The sequence below is a fragment of the Apodemus sylvaticus genome, chromosome 20 (genome assembly GCF_947179515.1).
Source record: "Apodemus sylvaticus chromosome 20, mApoSyl1.1, whole genome shotgun sequence".
Lineage (NCBI taxonomy): Eukaryota > Metazoa > Chordata > Mammalia > Rodentia > Muridae > Apodemus > Apodemus sylvaticus.
In genome coordinates, this window is record NC_067491.1 from 55504761 (window position 1) to 55524501 (window position 19741).

Sequence of the window (19741 nt, forward strand, 5' to 3'; positions counted from 1 at the left end):
CTTGAGCACCATTTGATATGTGAATTGTGACTTGGGTATTCCAAGCTTCTAGGCTAATATACACTTATCAGTGAATGCATACCATGTGTGTTCTTTTGTGATTGGGCTACCTCACTCAGGATGATATCCTCCAGTTCCATCTATTTGTCTAAGAATTTCATGAATTAATTGTTTTTAATAGCTGAATAGTACTCCATTATGTATATATACCACATTTTCTGTATCTATTCCTCCACTGAGGGAAATCTGGGTTCTTTCCAGTTTCTGGCTATTATAAGTAAGGCTGCTATGAACATAGTGGAGCATGTATCCTTATTACATATGGGGAATCCTCTGGGTATATGCCCAGGAGTATTATGGTGTAGTCCTCTGAAAATATCATGCCTAGTTTTCTGAGGAACCACCAGACTGATTTCCAGACTGGTTTTACGATCTTGCAAACCCACCAGCAGTGGAGGAGTATTCCTCTTTCTCCACATCCTCACCACGACCTGTTAGCTCCTGAGTTTTTGATCTTAGCCATTCTGACTGTGTATTGTGTTTTTCAACTACAACACAAGACATGACCCGTCTCTGGAATGTGGGTGTCATGACCACAACAACTACACTGTAGAAAACTGATTTTCTCTTGTAAACAGATATGAATAGAAAATATTTGTTCAGGGATAGGACTTGGACTACTAGGATATTTTGTGGCTTGTACCTGTGCATATATTATTCATGCTTCCAAAATCTCAGAAATCCTTCTGAGTCTTCAGCTTCCAAAGCACTGGTGACACAGTTCTCTGACACACTGCAATGCATCCTCCATAGCAAGACTCAAACACTATTCTGTTTGCCCTAGTAAAACCTGTTTTGTCATCTCAAGTTCTAAGAGCTAAGAGACACTCCTTCCACTTGGTGTAATGGCCATTTACTTACAGTACAGGGGGCAATGTCTGAGTCATTTAGCTCAGCTGAGTCTGATTCCTACCCAGCTGTGGAACTGAGCATCTCCTTGTATAGGAGAATGAATGCTTTCTCTAGAACGGGAATATCTTGAGGGCCAATGGATTATAAAGCTTGGTGTGAGAATATGTTTTCAAGAAATAGAAGGAATGCAATGACTGAGCCTTTGTTGCACACAATGGTGATCTGCCCATGTTCAGACTGTGTATCTGTATCAATAAAAGGAGGTGATACTGCTAGCCAGATTCCACAGAGAACAAGTTGGATCAGGGTACAGAGGGGAATGACAAAGTTAGGTGCCCCTGATATCAACATTGATCTCATTCTTCTTCTTGGAGTAGTAATCTTGAAAGCCAGAACCACAGTAATTGTCTTGGCCAAGACAGTAGATAAAGCCACTGTGAAAAAGACACCAAATGTGATCTGCTGCAGTATGCAGGTACCCATGTTAGGATGCCCAATAAAAAGCAAAGCACAGAGGAAACAGAGTGTGATGGAGATTAGTAGGATGTAACTGAGATTGCGGTTGTTGGCCTTCACAATAGGAGTGTCACTGTATTTAACGAAAGTACCAAATAAAAGACTTGTGAGTACAGAGAAACACAGGGACATGCAAGCAAGAGCCATTCCCAATGGGTCTTCATAGGCCAGATAGGAGAGATGCCTTTTCAGGCAGTGTGTGTGCTCTGTGTTGGCATACTCATCAGGTAGACAGCTCACACACTGTTCCAGATCTGCTGGAGAACATTAACAACAAACCTTAAGAAAATTTCCTCATTATACACTCGATCATTTAGTATCTGTATTAATCAGAGGATATCACAATAAACATTTTGTTGTTCAGCAACAATTCTCTTGTTTGATGTTGTAGGGAGCAGTAAGATCATGCTGCTCTGAAGCAGTTCGTCCCTGGCAGTGTAACATACCACTTTCAGGATAAAGAGAGAAGACACTTACTTATAAGAATTATCTCTGATATTGATAAAAGTTTTTAAAAATCATAATTTAAAAGATCACAAATTGGTGAATTTCTTGGACACTAAATGTTTAAATGTATAATCTGCTTTCTGATTTTTATTTTAAAGTTTTGAAATTGATATATCATGAGCACTTATGAAGCTAGAATAACTTCATTTTTTGTTATGGTATAACAAAAACTGTAAGACACCAAAAGGAGGTTACATGGGTTGTTTGAATGAGAATGACACACATAGGGTCAGATTTATCTGCTTGTTATTTATTATTATTATTATTTATTTATTTATTTATTGAGTACCAAAATTTGAAAGAACTAGAAGCTGTGTCCTAGTTGAAGAAAGTGGGCCAATAAGCGTAGGCTATGAGATTTTAAAACCTCTACCAATCCAATGGATTTTTAAATCCTGCTGCCTGAAGATGCTGTATAAAACTCTCAGTTACCTCTCTAGAAACATGCCTTCTCTAAAAACATCAGCATACTCAACTCCCCAATAAATAGACACTGGCTGAGAGGCTGGGTTATGTAAAGAGGTTCCATCATTCTGTTTCATACAAAAAACATACTTAAAAAACAAAGACAAAAAAATGTCAATACTGAGTTGTATATTTTAAAATAAATTTCATTTGTTTGATTTTTGAAAAAAGCTTAAAAGGGAGTTAATTCCAGAAAAAATGGCTCAGCAGTAAAGAGCATTCATTGACAGCTCCTCCAGAGGACCAGGGTTCAAGTCCCAGATGCATTGTGGGAGCTCACAGATTCCTTTAATTCCTATTACAGTGGATCTGATATACTCACATAGACATACATGTAGGCAAAACAATAATGAGAATAAAATAAAATAATTACATATTTTTAACTTGAAAAAAAATGAAAAATAAAAATAAATAATAAATAAATAAAGTTTTGAACAGATCAGAAATTCATGGCACATGTGTAAACATAATAAAAAACATTATACACTGAGCCAACAGGCAACATCAAATTGGATGGAGAGAATGGTGAAGCAATCACATTAAAATCAGGGGCAAGACAAGGATGCTCACTATCTCTCTGCCTATCTTTGAAATATACTATTTGAAATTATTGCTAGAACAATTAGACAACAAATGGAGATCAATGGGATAAAAATTGGAAAGGAAGAAGTCAAGGTATTACTATTTGCAGAAATGATCATATATATAAGGGATCCACAAAATTCTACAAGAGAATTTCTAAAGCTAACAAACAACTTCACCAAAGTGGTAGATATAAAATTACACTCAAACCAGTCAGGAGCCTTCTTTGTAGAAATGCTTAGTTGCTGAGAAATAAATTAGAGAATCAAAACCAGTAACAATAAACACAAATAACATATATCATGGTATAAATACAACTAAGCAAGTGAAATATCTGTATGTCAAGAACTTCAATGCCCTGACAGAGGGCATAGAAGAAAAACTCAAGAGACAGAAAGATCCCCAATGTTCACAGAGCAGTAGGATTAACAGTGAAAATAACCATGTGACCAAAAGCAATCTGCATGTTCGATGCAATACCCACCAAAATTCCAACACAACTCTTCAAAGGCATGGAAAGAGCAATGCTCAACTTCATATGGAAAATAAAAATTGCAGGATAATCTCATAATTCTGTAAAATAACAGAACTTCTGGGGTGATCACCATCCCTGTATTGCAACTGTAATACAGAGAAATAGTGATAAATATCACATGCTATTGATACAGAGACAGACAGGTCAATGTATGGCATAGAATCAAAGACCCAGAAATAAATCCCGACAGGAATATACACTTGATATTTGACAAAGAATTCAAAACCATAAAGTGGAAAAAAGAAAACATCTTCAAAAAGTAGTGCTGGTCTAACTGGTGATTTACATGTAGAAAATTGGAAATCAATCCATATTTATCATCCTGCACATAACTCAAGTCCAAATGTGTCAACAACCAGAACATAAAACCAGATACACTGAATCTAACAGAAGAGAAAGTGGGGAAATAGCCTTGAACACATTATTGGCACAGGAGAAATTTTCCTGAACAGAACACCAATGCCTCAGAGTCTAAGTTCAATAATTCATAAGTGGGACTTCATAAAAAACCTGAAAGACTTTGGTAAGGCAAAGGATATCATCAATGGGAGAAAATAACATCCTGCATATTGGGAAAAGATCTTCCCTGAACAAGGATTATTATCCAAAAATACAAAGAACTCAAAAATTTAGACTCCAGAGAATCAAATAACCCTATTAAAATTGGGTTGCAGGCCTCAATAGAATTGTCAAGACAGGCGTCTTGAATGGCTGAGAAGCACTTACAGAAATGTTCAATATGCTAATCCATCAGGGTAATGCAGCACAAAACAACCATGAGATTTCACTTTACAGCAATCAGAATGGCTAAGATCAAAAACTCAAGTGACAGCACATGCAGGCCCCAGATATGGAGAAAAGTGAATACTCCTGCAAACCTGTACAACTGCTCTAAAAAACAACTTTATGGTTCTTTTAAAAGTTGGAAATAGTTTAACCTGAAGACACAATTATACCACTTCTGGACACATACCCAAAAAGGTGCTCTAGCAAAGATAGCAAGGGACCAGAAGGTTTTAGTGTAGAATTCTAGTAGACATTCAACAAAGAACTACTATTATGAACAGTCTTCGAAATATTCCACAAAAAATAAACAGAAGAAACACTACACAACTCATTCTATCAAGTCACAATTATGCTGATAACAAAACCATATGAAGATCCAACAAAGAAAGAGAACTTCAGAACAATTTCACTTATTAATATCTGTGCAAAAATACTCAAAAAATTCATGCCAACTAACTCCAAGAACACATTAATACAATCATTCACCACAATCATGTAGGCTTCATCCCAGGGATGCAAGAATGGTTCAACACATGGAAATCTATCAATGTAATCCACTACATAAACAAACTCAATGAAAAAACACATGGTCATTTCATTAGATGCTGAAAAACCATTTAACAAAATTCAGCATCCCTTCATGATAAAGTCTTGGAAAGATCAGGAATTCAACACCCATATCTAAAAATAGTAAAAGCAATATACAGCAAACCAATAGCCAACATCAAACTAAGTAGAGAGAAACTTGAAGCAATGCCACTAAAATCAGGGAATAGCTGCCCTCTTTCTCCATATCTATTCAATATAGTACTGCAAGTTAAGGCTAGAGCAATTAGGCAACAAAAGGAGGTCAAAGTGATACAGATTGGAAAGGAAGAAATCAAAGTATCACTATTTGCAAATGATATGATAGAACACTTAAGTGACCCCAAAAACTTTACCAGAGAAATTCTACAGCTGATTAACAACTTCAGCAAAGTGGCTGGGTATAAAATTATCTCAAAGAAATCAGTAGTATTCCTATACTCAAAAGATAAACAGGCTGAGAAAGAGAATAGGGAAATGATACCCTTTACAATTGTCTCAAACAATATGAAGTATATTGGTGTGACTCTAAGCAAACAAGTGAAACATCTGTATGACAAGAAGTTCAAGCCTCTGAAGAAAGAAATTGAAGAAGCCCTCAGAAGATAGAAAGACCTCCAAACTTGTGATTGGCAGGATTAATATAATAAAAACAGCCATCTAGCCACAAACAATCTACAGATTCAATGCAATCCCCATCAGAATCCCAAGTTACTTCTTCATAGTTAGAAAGAGCAATTCTCAACTTCATGTGGAATAACAAAAAACCAGGACATAAGAACTGGGGGAATCAGAATCCTGGGTCTCAAGCAGAACTACAGAGCAAGAGTGGTAAAATGTGAATGGTATTGGTACAGTGACAGGCAGGCAGATCAATGGAAGATACTTAAGACCCCAAAATGAACCCACACAGCTATGGTCTCTTGATCTTTGACAAAGAAACTAAAAACATTCAGTGGAAAAAGACAGCCTTATAAATGGTGCTGGTTCAACTGACAGTTAGCATGCAGAAGAATGGAAATCGATCCATTCGTATTCCCTTGTATTAAATTTATTCTTAATTAATGTATATATAGTATATCTCTATAGTATCCTTTTGCTACTAATCTGAGAACAGAGGAGACATATATAACAGTTTCAAGCAGGGTTAATATTTGGTCCTGAATAGAGAAATGGAAGGGGATGTAGTTACCTTTCAACTAAAATATACTTAGGTGAATTATTATGTGCATGATTGCATGATTGTACTGTGGTTGATTTTTGCATGTCAATATCGGAACACATATATTTTTTGCATATATTTGACATTTAGAAGACAATCATCAAATCAGATGTATTTCCTCAGTTTCCACTAGTTGAGGGAAACCCTTTTATTGTTCTCAACTACATATTCCAAATTATATGTGAAGCAACAAAATACATCTTATAAATCTTTCCTCTATCTCTCAGTAGGTCACAGAATAACACTACCACATCTTTGTGTGAATTTTTGGGTTTTATACTCTTACCCTAATTCTGTCATAGTAAGTGCTTCTATTCTGCAAGGAGCTCATATCTTAAATACATTTCATTAAATAATAACAAGAGCCTGAGCCTCTGGTCTCTCTCAGGAACCAATTTGGTTTTTAGGATAACAAGACGGTGTATTGTTCATATTGTCAATTTAAATTGTGCATAGAGTCAAGGACAAGAAGACATATGTATAGCAATACTACATACAATTTTTTCTGACAGAATAATAGCTAAAATATTTCCATTAAATATTCTTTGGAAAATATAAACTATGTAACCGACATAATATGAACAAAATGTGTGTTTATGGAGGACAGTACATGTTTCTTCCAGGGTTCAGAATATTCTTGATATAAGTAAAATGATTATATTGAAACACATGTCTTATATCTCCAGTTTCCATTCAGACTCATTTAAATTTCTATTTTGTAAAAGAGAAGATATCAACAAATTATTCTGCACACAAACACATACCTGTGTCATTGGATACCTCATTCTCTGGGCACTGAACACAATTAAAGCAGCAGTCTGGTGTCTGTTCCTGATGAAATCTCCTGAATCCAGGGGTACAGATCATACTGCATGTAGATGTGGGTACCTGATGTAAATAAATTATGTATTGGTACTTATGATGTCTTTAAATTCTTGGCCCAGGGAATGGCAGTATTAGAAGGTGAGGCCTTGTGGGAGTAGGTGTGGCCTTGCTGGAGGAAGTGTGTCATTGTGGGCATGGGCTTTATGACCTTCATCCTAGCTCCCAGGAAGCCAGGCTTCTCCCGTTTGCCTTTGGCACAAGATGTAAAACTCTTAGCTCTTCCTACATCATGCCTAACTGGATGCTGTGATGCTTTCCCCCTCGATAATAATAAGGTGAACCTCTGAACCTGTAAGTCAGCCCCAATTAAAGTTGCCTTAGTCATGGTGACTGTCCAGGGCATCAAAATAATAATTAAGAGAGTAAAATTTGTAGTGATAATAATCTTCTAGTTTCAGGCATTATTTTCCAAATTCAGGTCTCTGAGCATTTCGTATAAACCTGCAATTAAATTAAAGGCCATAAAATAGTATGAAAGTACTTTCACATCCCAAGTATAAATGTTTGGATGAAGAGATTAAAATTTGTTTCTTCTTAAATTCAAATGATTCACACAGATTACTTAGTAGAAAAATTTTGTGTTTGAAAAGTTTAGAAATCAAAAAGGGAAAACGAACATTTGTTGAATAAAATGTGGGATGGAATAGTGAAGGTTTGTTCAGTGTATAATCTTAGAGCAGGTGGTTAGAGACCCTTAGAGACATAATAAAATTAAAGTTACAATGAAAGACTAAGATATACAAAAATGTTTCACTAAAAAATTACATGGTGGCCCCATCTTCCTTCTGGCCCACACCTCTACTTGCAATCAGGATTGGCACCATTCTCCCCAGCCTGCAGCTCTGCCTGTCTCTCAGGAGGTCTGCTCTCACAGGTAACAGCCAGGTGAGACACCCATACCCCAATCCTCTGCCTGCAAGGATCCAGCAAACCCAGATCTCTTATGCCTACTCCATCTTTTCAGAACGCCACCTTTTTTCCGTCCCTACTTTTATCTGCAATCTTCAACTAATACCTTACTGCCTAGCCCATAGCTCTGCCTGGGAGGCCTGCGTCCACCCGAGAAATCCAGCTCCATCTTCTATTCCACACTTCTACGTGAATAATAAAAATATAATCGGGTAAAAATTCTCAGTTCAAAGGCACATAAAATATCCTCAAAAACCATAGAAGGAAACACAACTTACCTAAAGAAAGTGAAGGCTATAAACAAACAAGAAACCTACATAACACAAAATAGATTTGGCCAAAAATAATCTCTTCAACCACATAATAACTAAAACACAAAATGTTCAGAATAAAAAGAGTGTATTAAAAGCAGCAAGGAAAATGAAAAGCAAAATATGAAGGTAAACCTATTAGAATTACACCTGACTTCTCAAATGATACTCTATACCAGAAGATCCTAGAGAGATGTCTTGCAGACCCTAAGAGACCACAGATACCTCAGAGTAATATACCAAGTAAAACTTTCAATCACCATGGATGGAGAAATGAAGATATTCTTTGACAAAAACCAAATGTAGGCAATTCTCTTTCTATTAACCCAACTGAACAGAGGATGATGGAAGGACTATACCAACACAAGAAAAATAACTACACAAAAGAAACACAAAAAATTAATCATTTTGTAGCAAAACAACAATAAAGGAATCACAGGCACACAGTACCACCATAAACATCAAGAGGAATTAAAAATCACTTATCATTAATATATCTCAACATCAATGGAAGTTAAGGCTTTCCACTCTCTCCCTTCCTGTTCAATATAGTACTCGAATTCCTAACCAGAGCAATTAGACAACTAAAGGAGATCAAAGGATTTTAGATTGGAAAGGGAGAAGTCAAATATCACTATTTGCAGATGATAGGATAGTATAATTAAGTGAGGCCAAAAATTCCACCAGAGAACTCGTAAACCTGATAAACAACTTCAGCAAAGTGGCTGGATATAAAATTAACTCAAACAAATCAGTATCCTTCCTATACTCAAAGCATAAAGAGGCTAAGAAAGAAATTAAAGAAATGACACCATTTATAACAGTCACATATAATATAAAGTATCTTGGTGTGACTCTAAGCAAGCAAGTGAAAGATCTGTATGACAAGAACTTCAATTCTCTGAAGAAAGAAATTGAAGATCTCAGAAGATGGAAAGATCTCCCATGCTCATGTATTGACAGGGTTAAAATAGTAAAAATGTCCATCTTGCCTAAAGCAATCCACAGATTCAATGTAATAACCATTAAAATTCCAACTCAATTCTTCATAGAGTTAGAAAGAGCAACTCTCAAATTCATCTGGAATAACAAAAAACAAAGGTTAGGAAAAATGATTCTCAACACTAGAAGTAGTTCTGGAAGGATCACCATCCCTGACCTCAAGCTCTACTACAAAGCAATAGTGATAAAAGCTATATGGTATTGGTACAGAGACAGGCAGGAAGATCAATGGAATAGAACTGAAGACCCAGAAATGAACTCACATACCTATTGTCACTTGAACTTTGACAAAGGAGCAAAAACCATCCAGTGGAAAAAAGACAGCATTTTCAACAAATGGTGCTGGTTCACCTAACAGTCAACATGTAGAATGATGCAAAATTATACATTCTTATCTACCTGTACAAAGCTCACATCCAAGTGGATCAAGGATATCCACATAAAGCTGGATATGCTGAATCTAATAGAAGAGAAAGTGGGGTAGAGTTTGGAGTACATGGGCACAGGGGAAAAGTTCCTGATTAGAACACCAATAGCTTCTGCTATAAGATCAAGAATTGACAAATGGAACCTCATAAAATTGCAAAGCTTCTGTAAGGCAAAGGACACCATCAACACAAAACAACAACCAAAAGATTGGGAAAAGGTCTTTACCAATCCTACATGTGATAGAGGGCTAATATCCAGTACAAAGAACTCAAGATGTTAGACTCCAGAGAGCCAAGTAATCCTATTAAAAGTGGGGTACAGAGCTAAACAAAGCACTTTCACCTGAAGAATTTCAAATGGCCGAGAAGCACCTTAAGAAATGTTCAACATCATTAATCATTAGGGGAACGCAAATCAAAACAACTGTGAGATTTCATCTCAAATCAGTCAGAATGGCAAAGAATAAAAACTCAGGAGACAGCAGGTGTGTGCAAGAAAGAGGAACACTCCTCCACTGCTGGTGGGATTGCAAGCTGGTACAACCACTCTGGAAATCAGTCTGGCAATTCCTCAGAAAATTGGGGATGACACTTCCGGAGTACCCTGTTATACTACTCCTGGGTATATACCCAGAGGATTCACCAGCATGCAATAAGGACACATGCTCCATTATGTTCATAGCAGCCTTTTATAAGAGCCAAAGCTGAAAAGAACCCAGATGTCCCTCAATGAAGGAATGGATACAGAAAATGTGGTATATTTACACAATGGAGTACTACCCAGCAATTAAAAACAATGAATTCATGAAAATTTTAGGCAAATGGTTGGAATTAGAAAATATACAGAACTCGATCAATGTTATCCACTAACTAATATCAAAGAATAAAATCACACGGTCATCTCATTAGATGCTAAAAAAGTCTTTGACAAAATACAACACCCCTTCATTTAAAAAGTTTTGGAGAAATCAGGAATGCAAGGCACATATGTAAACATAATAAAAATCAATATACAGCAAACCAATAGGCAACATCCAATTAAATGGAGAGAATACTTAAGCACTCTTACTAAAATTGGAAACAAGACAAACCTGCCCACTCGCTCTCTATTTATGCAATATACTACTCAAAGATCTAGCTAGAGCAATTAGACAATAAAAGGAGATCAAGGGGATAAAAATTGCAGAGTAAAAGGTGAAGGTATCACTATGTGTAGGAGATATGACAATATGCATAAGCAATGCCCAAAATTCCACCAGAGAAATGATACAGCTTATAAACAACTTCACCAAAATGGCAGGACATAAAACTAACTCAAATAAATGAGTAGCCCTCCTTTATATAAGTGATAAACAGAATGAGAAAGAAAGTAAGGAAGTGATATCCTTCAAAGTAGACACAAATAATATAAAATATGTTGGTGTAACTCTAAAAATGCAAGCGAAAGAACTGTATGACAAGAATTTCAAGTGTCTCAAATAAGAAATCAAAGAAGACCTCAGAAGATGGAAAGATCTCCCACACTCATGGATCAGCAGGATCATATAATTAAATGACCTTCTTACTAAAACAAAACAAATCTACAGATTCAATATAATCCCCATCATAATACTAACTCAATTCTTCACAGAGATAGAAACAGTAATTGTCAACTTCATAGAGAATAACAAAAAAAAAAAAACCAAAAAAAAAAAAAAAAAACAGGACAGTGAAAATAATTCTCAACAATAAAAGAAGTTCTGGGGGAATCACCATCCTTGACCTCAAGCTGTAATACAGACCTATGGTCATAAAGAGTACATGGCTTTGGTAGAGACAGACATGTGGTTCAATGGAATAGAATCAAAGACCAAGAAATAAACTTGGACACCTATTGATACTTGATCTTTGACAAGGAAGCCAAACCATATAGTGGGGAAAGAAAGCATCTTCAAAGAATGGTATTGCTGGCCTAACTGGCGGTCTGCAAGTAAAAAAAGCAAATTGATCTATAATTATTTCCTTGTACAAAGGTCAAGTTCCAGTGCAACAGGGACATGCACATAAAACCAGATATCTGTTCTGAATATAACAGAACAGATAATGGGAGTAGCCTCGAACTTATTGGCACAGAGGAACTTTTCCAGAACAGAACACCAATGGCTCAGGCCTAAGATCAACAAATGACTAATAGGTCTTCATGGAAAAAAAGCTTTGGTAAAGCAAATGACACTGTCAGTAGGGAAAAATGGCAGTGTGCTGATTGTGAAAAGATCTTCCCTAATTCTAAACCAGACAGAGGGATAATATGTAAATATATAAAGGACTCAAAAAGTTAGACACCAACAAACCAAATAACCTAATTAAAACATGGAGTACAGAGCTAAACAGAGAATTCTCAACTGATAATCTCTAATGGCCAAGAAGCACAAAACGATGTGCTCTACATACTAAGTCATTGGGGAAATGCAAATCAAAACGGAAATTCTCCCTTACAATAATCTGAGTGAATAAGATTAAAAACTCAGATAATGGAAGATGCTGGCAAAGATATTAAGGAGAAAAATGCCTCCATTGCTAGTGAGATTGCAAACTAATGCAAGTACTATTGAAGTTAACCTCAAGGTTCCCCAAAAATTGAAAATAGAACTATCTTAAGACTCAGTTATACTACTCCTGGGCATATACCCAAAAGATGCCTCACCATGTCACAAGGACACATACTAAACTATGTCGGTAGCATCTTTATTTATAATGACTAGAAGCTGGAAACAACACTGAATGGCCTTCAACCAAAGAACTGATACAGAAAAGGTGGTATATTTACACAATGGAATACTACTCAGCTATTAAAAATGAAGACTTCACAAATTTTGCAGGCAAATGAATAGAACTAGAAAAAAATATCGTCCTGAGTGAGGTAACCTAGACCCAAAAGGTCATGCATGGTATTTACTCACTGATAAGTGGATATTAGCCAAAATGTTCCAGGATTCAATTCACAGACCATATGAAGCTTAACAAGAAGGAAGGCTCAAGTGTGGATGCCTCAGTTCAACTTAGAAGGGGGAGCAAAATCATCATGGGAAGCAGAGGGATGAGGGATCTTGGTGGGAGAGGTATGATAGGCAGAGGGGAAATTGAGGGCAGAATCATGTATACATGGAGACAGGAGAGAAGTGCAGAGGGTCTGGAGAATGCATAGAACTATACAGGAGTGTGGGATGGGAGATGGTGTATCGATTAGAAAGTCCCAGCCACCGGGGATGTGAAAGGATCCCAGGACCCAGTGGAGATAACATTAGCCCAAATTCACAACAGTGGGAATATGGAACCTGCAGATACCACCTCCAGTGCATTGACAAGGCCCAGAATTGAGGAATTGGGCCCCCACCCAGCTCAAAATTTTTAATTCAGAACTGTTCCTGTCTAACAGAAATGAAGGGACAAAAAATGAAGCAAATACTGAATGAAAGGCCATCCAGGAACCAGACCAAGTGGGGTCCATTACATGGGCAGGCCCCAAACCCCAACACTATTGCTAATGCTATGATGTGCTTGCAGACAGGAGCTGGGCATGGTTGTTCTCTGGAAGGTTCAACCAGCACCTGATTAAGACAGATGTAGAAACTTACACCCAACCATTGTACTGAGCCAATGGAAGAGTTAGGGTAAAGACTAATGGAGTAGAATGGGATTATAACCTCATAGGAAGAACATTAGTATCACTGGATACCTCAGAACTCTCAGGTACTAAGCCATCAATGAAAGAGTATATGTGGACTTGTCCATGACCCCACTACATATGTAGCAGAATACTGCCTTGTCTGTCCTCAGTGAGTTGGGATGTACTTGGTCCTGTGGAGGCTTGATGCCCCAGAAAAGAGAGATGCTGGAGGGATATGTGGGAGTTGGTGGGGGAACACCCACTTAGAAGTGAATGAGAAGGGGTATGCGGTTGTGTGCATATGGAGGAAGGACTTGGAAGGGGCCTACATTTGAAATGTAAATCAATAAAATTATAAAAATATAAATAAAACATAGAACCAATTTTTGTGTGATATTTCTGCATGTTATATAATTATAATATTAAGATTTTGAAATTATTTTTGCAATTTCTTTTTTTTCATTTCTCTCCTGAGTTTTTTTGTAATTTATTGATATATTTATTTACATTTCAAATGATTTCCCCTTTTCTGGACCCCCACTCCCCGAAAGTCCCATCAGTCCCCTTCCCTCCCCCTGTTTTCCCACCCAACCCTTCCCACTTCCCTGTTCTGATTTTGCTCTATACTGCTTCACTGAGTCTTTTCAGAACAAGGGGCCACTCCTCCATTCTTCTTCTACCTCATTTGATGTGTGGATTATGTTTTGGGTATTCCAGTTTTCTAGGTTAATATCCACTTATTAGTGAGTGCATACCATGATTCACCTTTTGAGTCTGGGTTACCTCACTTAGTATGATGTTCTCCAGCTCCATCCATTTGCCTAAGAATTTCATGAATTCATTGTTTCTAATGGCTGAATAGTACTCCATTGTGTATATATACCACATTTTTTGCATCCACTCTTCTGATGAGGGATACCTAGGTTCTTTCCAACTTCTGGCAATTATAAATAGGGCTGCTATGAACATAGTGGAACATGTATCCTTATTACATGCTGGGGAATCTTTTGGGTATATGCCCAGGAGTTGTATAGTAGGATCTTCTGGAAGTGAGGTGCCCAGTTTTTGGAGGAACCACCAGACTGATTTCCAGAGTGGCTGTACCAATTTGCAACCCCACCAGCAGTGGAGGAGTGTTCCTCTTTCTCCACATCCTCACCAACACCTGCTGTCTCCTGAATTTTTAATCTTAGCCATTCTGACTGGTGTAAGGTGAAATCTCAGGGTTGTTTTGATTTGCATTTCCCTAATGACTAATGAAGTTGAGCATTTTTTAAGATGTTTCTCTGCCATCTGAAGTTCTTCAGGTGAGAATTCTTTGTTTAACTCTGTACCCCATTTTTTAATAGGATTGTTTGGTTTTCTGCAGTCTAACTTTTTGAGTTCTTTATATATATTGGATATTAGCGCTCTATCTGATGTAGGATTGCAACAAATTGGCAATTTCTTAATGTTTTATTTATTTACATTTCAAATGTTATCCCCTTCCCTGGTTTTCTCTCCACAAATCCCCTATTCCATTCCCCCTCCCCCCAATTCTATGAGGGTGCTCACCCACCCACTCCCACTTCACTGAAGTAGCATTCCCCTAAACTGGGGCATCAAGCCTTCCCAGGACCAAGGGCCTCCCTTCCCACTAATGCCACATAAGGCCATCCTTGGCTACATATGCACCTACAGCTATGGGTTCCGCCATGTGAACTCTTTGGTTGGTGATTTAGTCCCTGGGAGCTCTCAGGGGTCTGGTTGGTTGTTTATGGGGTTGCAAATTCCTTCAGCTCCCTCATTCCTTCCCCTAACTCTTCCATTGGGGTTCCCAATGCTCATTCTAATAGTTGGCTACAAGCCAACAACTGGAGCAAAGGCTGACTCTAAAGCTGCTGCCTATCTGTGGAATCCATTCCCAACAGGGCTGCCATGTCTATCCTCAGTGGAAAAGAATGCCCATAACTGTGAGGAAACTGGACGTACCAGAGTGTGGGGGGTACCGAAGGGGTGCCCACCCTCTCAGAGAAAAAGGGGATGCAGAATGGAACGACAGACTACTGTGAGATGGAGACCAGTTGGGAGGTCAGAGATTGCCATGAAAAAAAGTAAAATAGATACAGATATATAATTACAAATAATCTTGCTTAACAAGAAGAGCAATAGAGTATGTACAAGAAAAGAGAAACTCAAATGCTATGCAGAATATATTAGTTTACTGTGGTCCGTAGAACCATGTAAGGATAGTCGGGAATATAAAAATAGTTACCCATATCTCCACCAGTGTCAAAATAGTTTAGGGTTATGTGGCTTGATCGCATCTTTTCTAAAGATATATACTAATAAGAAAAATAACTCTGTGTCTAGGAGTATATTTTTCATTTAAGAGACTTTATTCCTTAAATCAATTCTAGTTTATTGAATGCTTAGCAACTAGTTTAAAGATTTCATTACATAGTGTAGTCAGAGTTCTCTAAGGAAACATAACTGAATACATATGCTATAAAATATATTATATTAATATGAATTATATTATTAATTATATATTATATAACTACTTTATATTAATATAGTATAAATGATGCATATATTATATATCATTGTATAGTATATAAATATTACTTATAGTATATTGTAGATGTTTTAAATATATTTCTATTATATAAATATATAATATGCTGTATATTATAATATATTCTTAAATGCAGTTTTATTCATATATGTACACTATTTCTTTTTTACATAACCTCACTGTTATTTCGTTAAATGTGTTTTACAGGTTTTACTTTCTGACACCATAAGGTACTCCAGATTCATCTTAAATATTGTGTGCACCGGTCGTAAAATCAGTTCTTTTCCATGCCAAGCTGGTTGACTCAAAATACTCCAGGCATGCTCATTGCCTCTGAGTTGCCATTGCTTCAAGGTCCCCATGGCTAACAAAGCAAGGAAATATTTGGGACACTAGAGAGATGGTTCAATAGCTAAGAGTACTTACTAGTCTCACTACAAAATTTGATAGGCTAATCATTTTTATGATATTTTCAAGTTTTTATACATGTTTTTGCCGCCTGAGGTATTCCAAGGAAGCCAGAGCCACAGGATCTCCAATATCTAGATTTACAGCAACTTGTAAACGATAAAACATGGGTGCTTAAGTGTGTCACAAGACATGAAGTTGTTCTCTACCACTAACCCATTACCCAGTGCCACAAAATTTTATAAAATAAACATGCAGAAAAGAATAAAAATTACAGTGTACACACCGGTGTTTCTCCCATGGCCCACTTCAAGTCTTCAGATATGTGCAGTTGTTGACTCTTTGGGAAATAAGGGAAGTAACCTCCTATTTTCGTCTTTAGTCCAAAGCTTTGAGGGAAATTCCAAATGTTGAAAATCTCATATTCTGCACTCAGGTTTTCTCTTAGATTCATGTTCACCAGTTCTCCGACAGGATTAGTGAATACCCTCTTCTTCAGCAATGAAGCAATCTAAATGAGATGCATCATTAGATGATTACATATGCCAACTCACTAAGGCAAAGTGACACTGTGAATGTCCAATAATTTATAATATATTACAGGAAAGCAACTGTATTGAAGGTGTCCTACCTAATGGAACACAAGATATCTCGCAGGTAAAAAAAAAAAAAAAAAAAAAAAAAAAAAAAAAAAAAAAAAAAAAAAAAAAAAACAACTTCATATATATTTTATGACAGAAATTGACAGAACAAATGTTTTTGAACTATTGAGTAACATAATGACAGAGATGTGAACATTTATTAATTATATGAAAAGAGTCAGAAGCCATAAAATTCAGAAAGAGTGGAGGTTCTGGGAGTTGTTAACAGGAAGACGGGGTGTTTTAAAATCATGTAAATACAGCACAGATATAAAAAATAAATTTAATAAAAAAAAAGTCCATATAATTGTGTATATAATTAACTGACATTTCATAAAATAATTATGCATGAGTTTGATCAATGTGAATTCTATTTGTTAAGAAAAATGCTAGTTGTCACTTGAAGTTTTTATGATAAAAATTCCAGTTACTATTTCAAATATTAAACTAATTTGGCAAAATATTGAGAAATATTCTGACAAAAGTAACTAATCTTCATATAAAAATGTTGTCATACATTGAATGTTAGTGTTGTTCAATCTATTTATCCCCAAAGTTTACATTAGGGAGTTTTAAGTTATAGAAATCCTGGTATTGAGAGAAGTCTCTGCCAAATTTATAGCAGCATTTCTGAAGCCATTTAAAAATAACATAATTTAAGTATGATAGAAAGTAAGATACCTTACCTTCTGACAATCATAGAATATTCCAATGGATTTTTCTGTTTCCTGAGAGTCTACTTGTTGAAGAATGGCTTCATGGTAAGTGTGGGCCACAGCATACACAGCATTGTATAAATTGTAACCTTCTTCACTCAGGACCATATCAAAATTATGCTGGGATAACCATTCCAATGAAGTGTTGAAAGAATAATGATTCATTGAGCTATAGTTGGTATTGGAACCTGAACAATTAAAAGAATTCCACTTCTGTCTCATTTGAGAAATATCTACTGGATATTTTGAAGTGTTCATTGTTTCCATAAAGTTTCTAAATTTAGATATCTCAACATGATGCTGTGCAAAAGTGACAGTGCCATGGAAGGCATCATGGCTGAAATCTCTTTTATGTGTGATGACATCCCATTGTGAGGTGGTGACCCAGATTCTCTGTACACCTAAATATACCCATCTTCTGAAGCTGGCTTCTAGGTTAGAGTTCTTTTCACCATAAATGATAACAACCTTTGCTGAAGATGTCATGATTCGAGTATCATATATTTCAGCCCTGGTCATGTATGTCTGCATGCTATCAGGGATCACATTCACAAAGGCTAAACAGACTCCATTTCTATGCATCTCTTCTCTTAAATCCAAGAGAAACTGAGTTCCCTGGTCATTATCCAAAATGAGCAACCCTATCCAGTTCCATGTAAAATAAACCATTAAAGAAACCATGGCATGAGGTAAACATGGATCCTTGTGTGCTATCTGGTAGACATGGGGAAATCGGACATTATCACTCAGGATAGGATGAAATGGTCCAAAGAAAATCTGAAGAATGAAGAACAGAGGAACCAATGTGAGTAATATGATTGGCTGGAAGTCCATTCTCAGCTATGAGTTGTGTTACTTACCTTCCAGAACTCCTACAAAGGATGATAAGTCTACCCTGTAAATGTTCTGTATTATTCCTATTGGATCCTATATTTATCTGAATATAATATTTATCTGAATGTTCAATAAAACATTTGCTTATTTTTCCAGTTCATTCATTCTCATGATATAAACTTTACTGTCCTGTCAATATCTGATTCCTTAATACTTTAGAATATAAAGACAAGCACATCCAGACCCATGCTGCCCATTCATTCTCTGTGGGAACTTGGGATTGGCCCAGACCAACTGTTAACTCTTCTTTTCCCAGAGAGCCTCACCTTTGGAGAACTGGAAAAGAGTTCCAGTTTTAAAGACATAGTCCATGATGGTCCTGTAAGACCTATATCACATCCAGGAAATATACACACATAATTTGGAAAATTTTTATTTTTTTGTGGTAAATTTATTTCATCAATTATTTCCAATGTATCAAAACACATGTCAACAGGGAAGGTAAATATCAAAGACATGTTGGGTAAAAGATACGGGTTCCTGTTAATCTCATCAGTAGCAAAAAGCAGTATAAGAATAAACTCATATTTCCATGTTGGTATTCTAAAAAAAATAAATAAATAAAAAAATAAAAAAAGAGCACAGTAGCATTATGGAGGATGTTGCAGACATGAAATATTCAAATCAATTGAAGTAGTATTTACTCTATATCCCCTATATATTTCTGCTTAAATTCTATCTGCCCTAATATAAAGGCATAGAAGAAGAGATCTTTAAAGCTGAAATTATTTTCAGAATTCATCAAAATAGATGACTCTTATATGAGATATTTTGAGTTAATGAAAATTCATAAAGTGCTTGTTTGATCTCTGAATTCCATCCATGAACTAGAACACAACATAAGACATCCAGTTTACTATATATTAGTCTTTCAACTCTCATTCTAGAGAAAAATAAAAAAATCTATGACTTGAATCACAACTGTCTTTTCTTCAGAGATTAGTTTGATCATATATTCAAACTGCATGGATTCAAAACTCCATTCATATGAAAAGACTATTTGTAATTAGTTATGAGAATTTTGTAGCCAACAACATTTATTGGCCATATTAGCTGAAGTTCTGGCTGGGTACATATATATTTCAGAGTGGTTTCAAAAGAGGGTTTAGCACTAGTGCATTTGGTCCTTTTAATTTTCTCCTGTCTGCAACTGAGATCTTCAGGGAATCTTCATTTATCAAATCTGATCTTTGTTACTTTGGAAAAATTCCAAAGCCTTTTTCTTCTTTCCTGT

The 19741-nt window shown here is 36.3% G+C and overlaps 1 protein-coding gene across 1 annotated transcript; it reads right to left on the reverse strand.

The window, feature by feature from the left end:
- Nucleotides 1-1053: 1053 nt before the first annotated feature.
- On the reverse strand, nucleotides 1054-18447 carry LOC127670574 (vomeronasal type-2 receptor 116-like). The gene is made up of 4 exons (XM_052165075.1): nucleotides 18025-18447; nucleotides 16543-16767; nucleotides 6875-6998; nucleotides 1054-1682 (listed from the first exon to the last, which is right to left on the reverse strand). The coding sequence occupies exons 1-4, from the start codon at nucleotides 18445-18447 to the stop codon at nucleotides 1054-1056; spliced, it is 1401 nt and encodes a 466-aa protein (XP_052021035.1).
- Between the last annotated feature and the right edge of the window lie 1294 nt (nucleotides 18448-19741).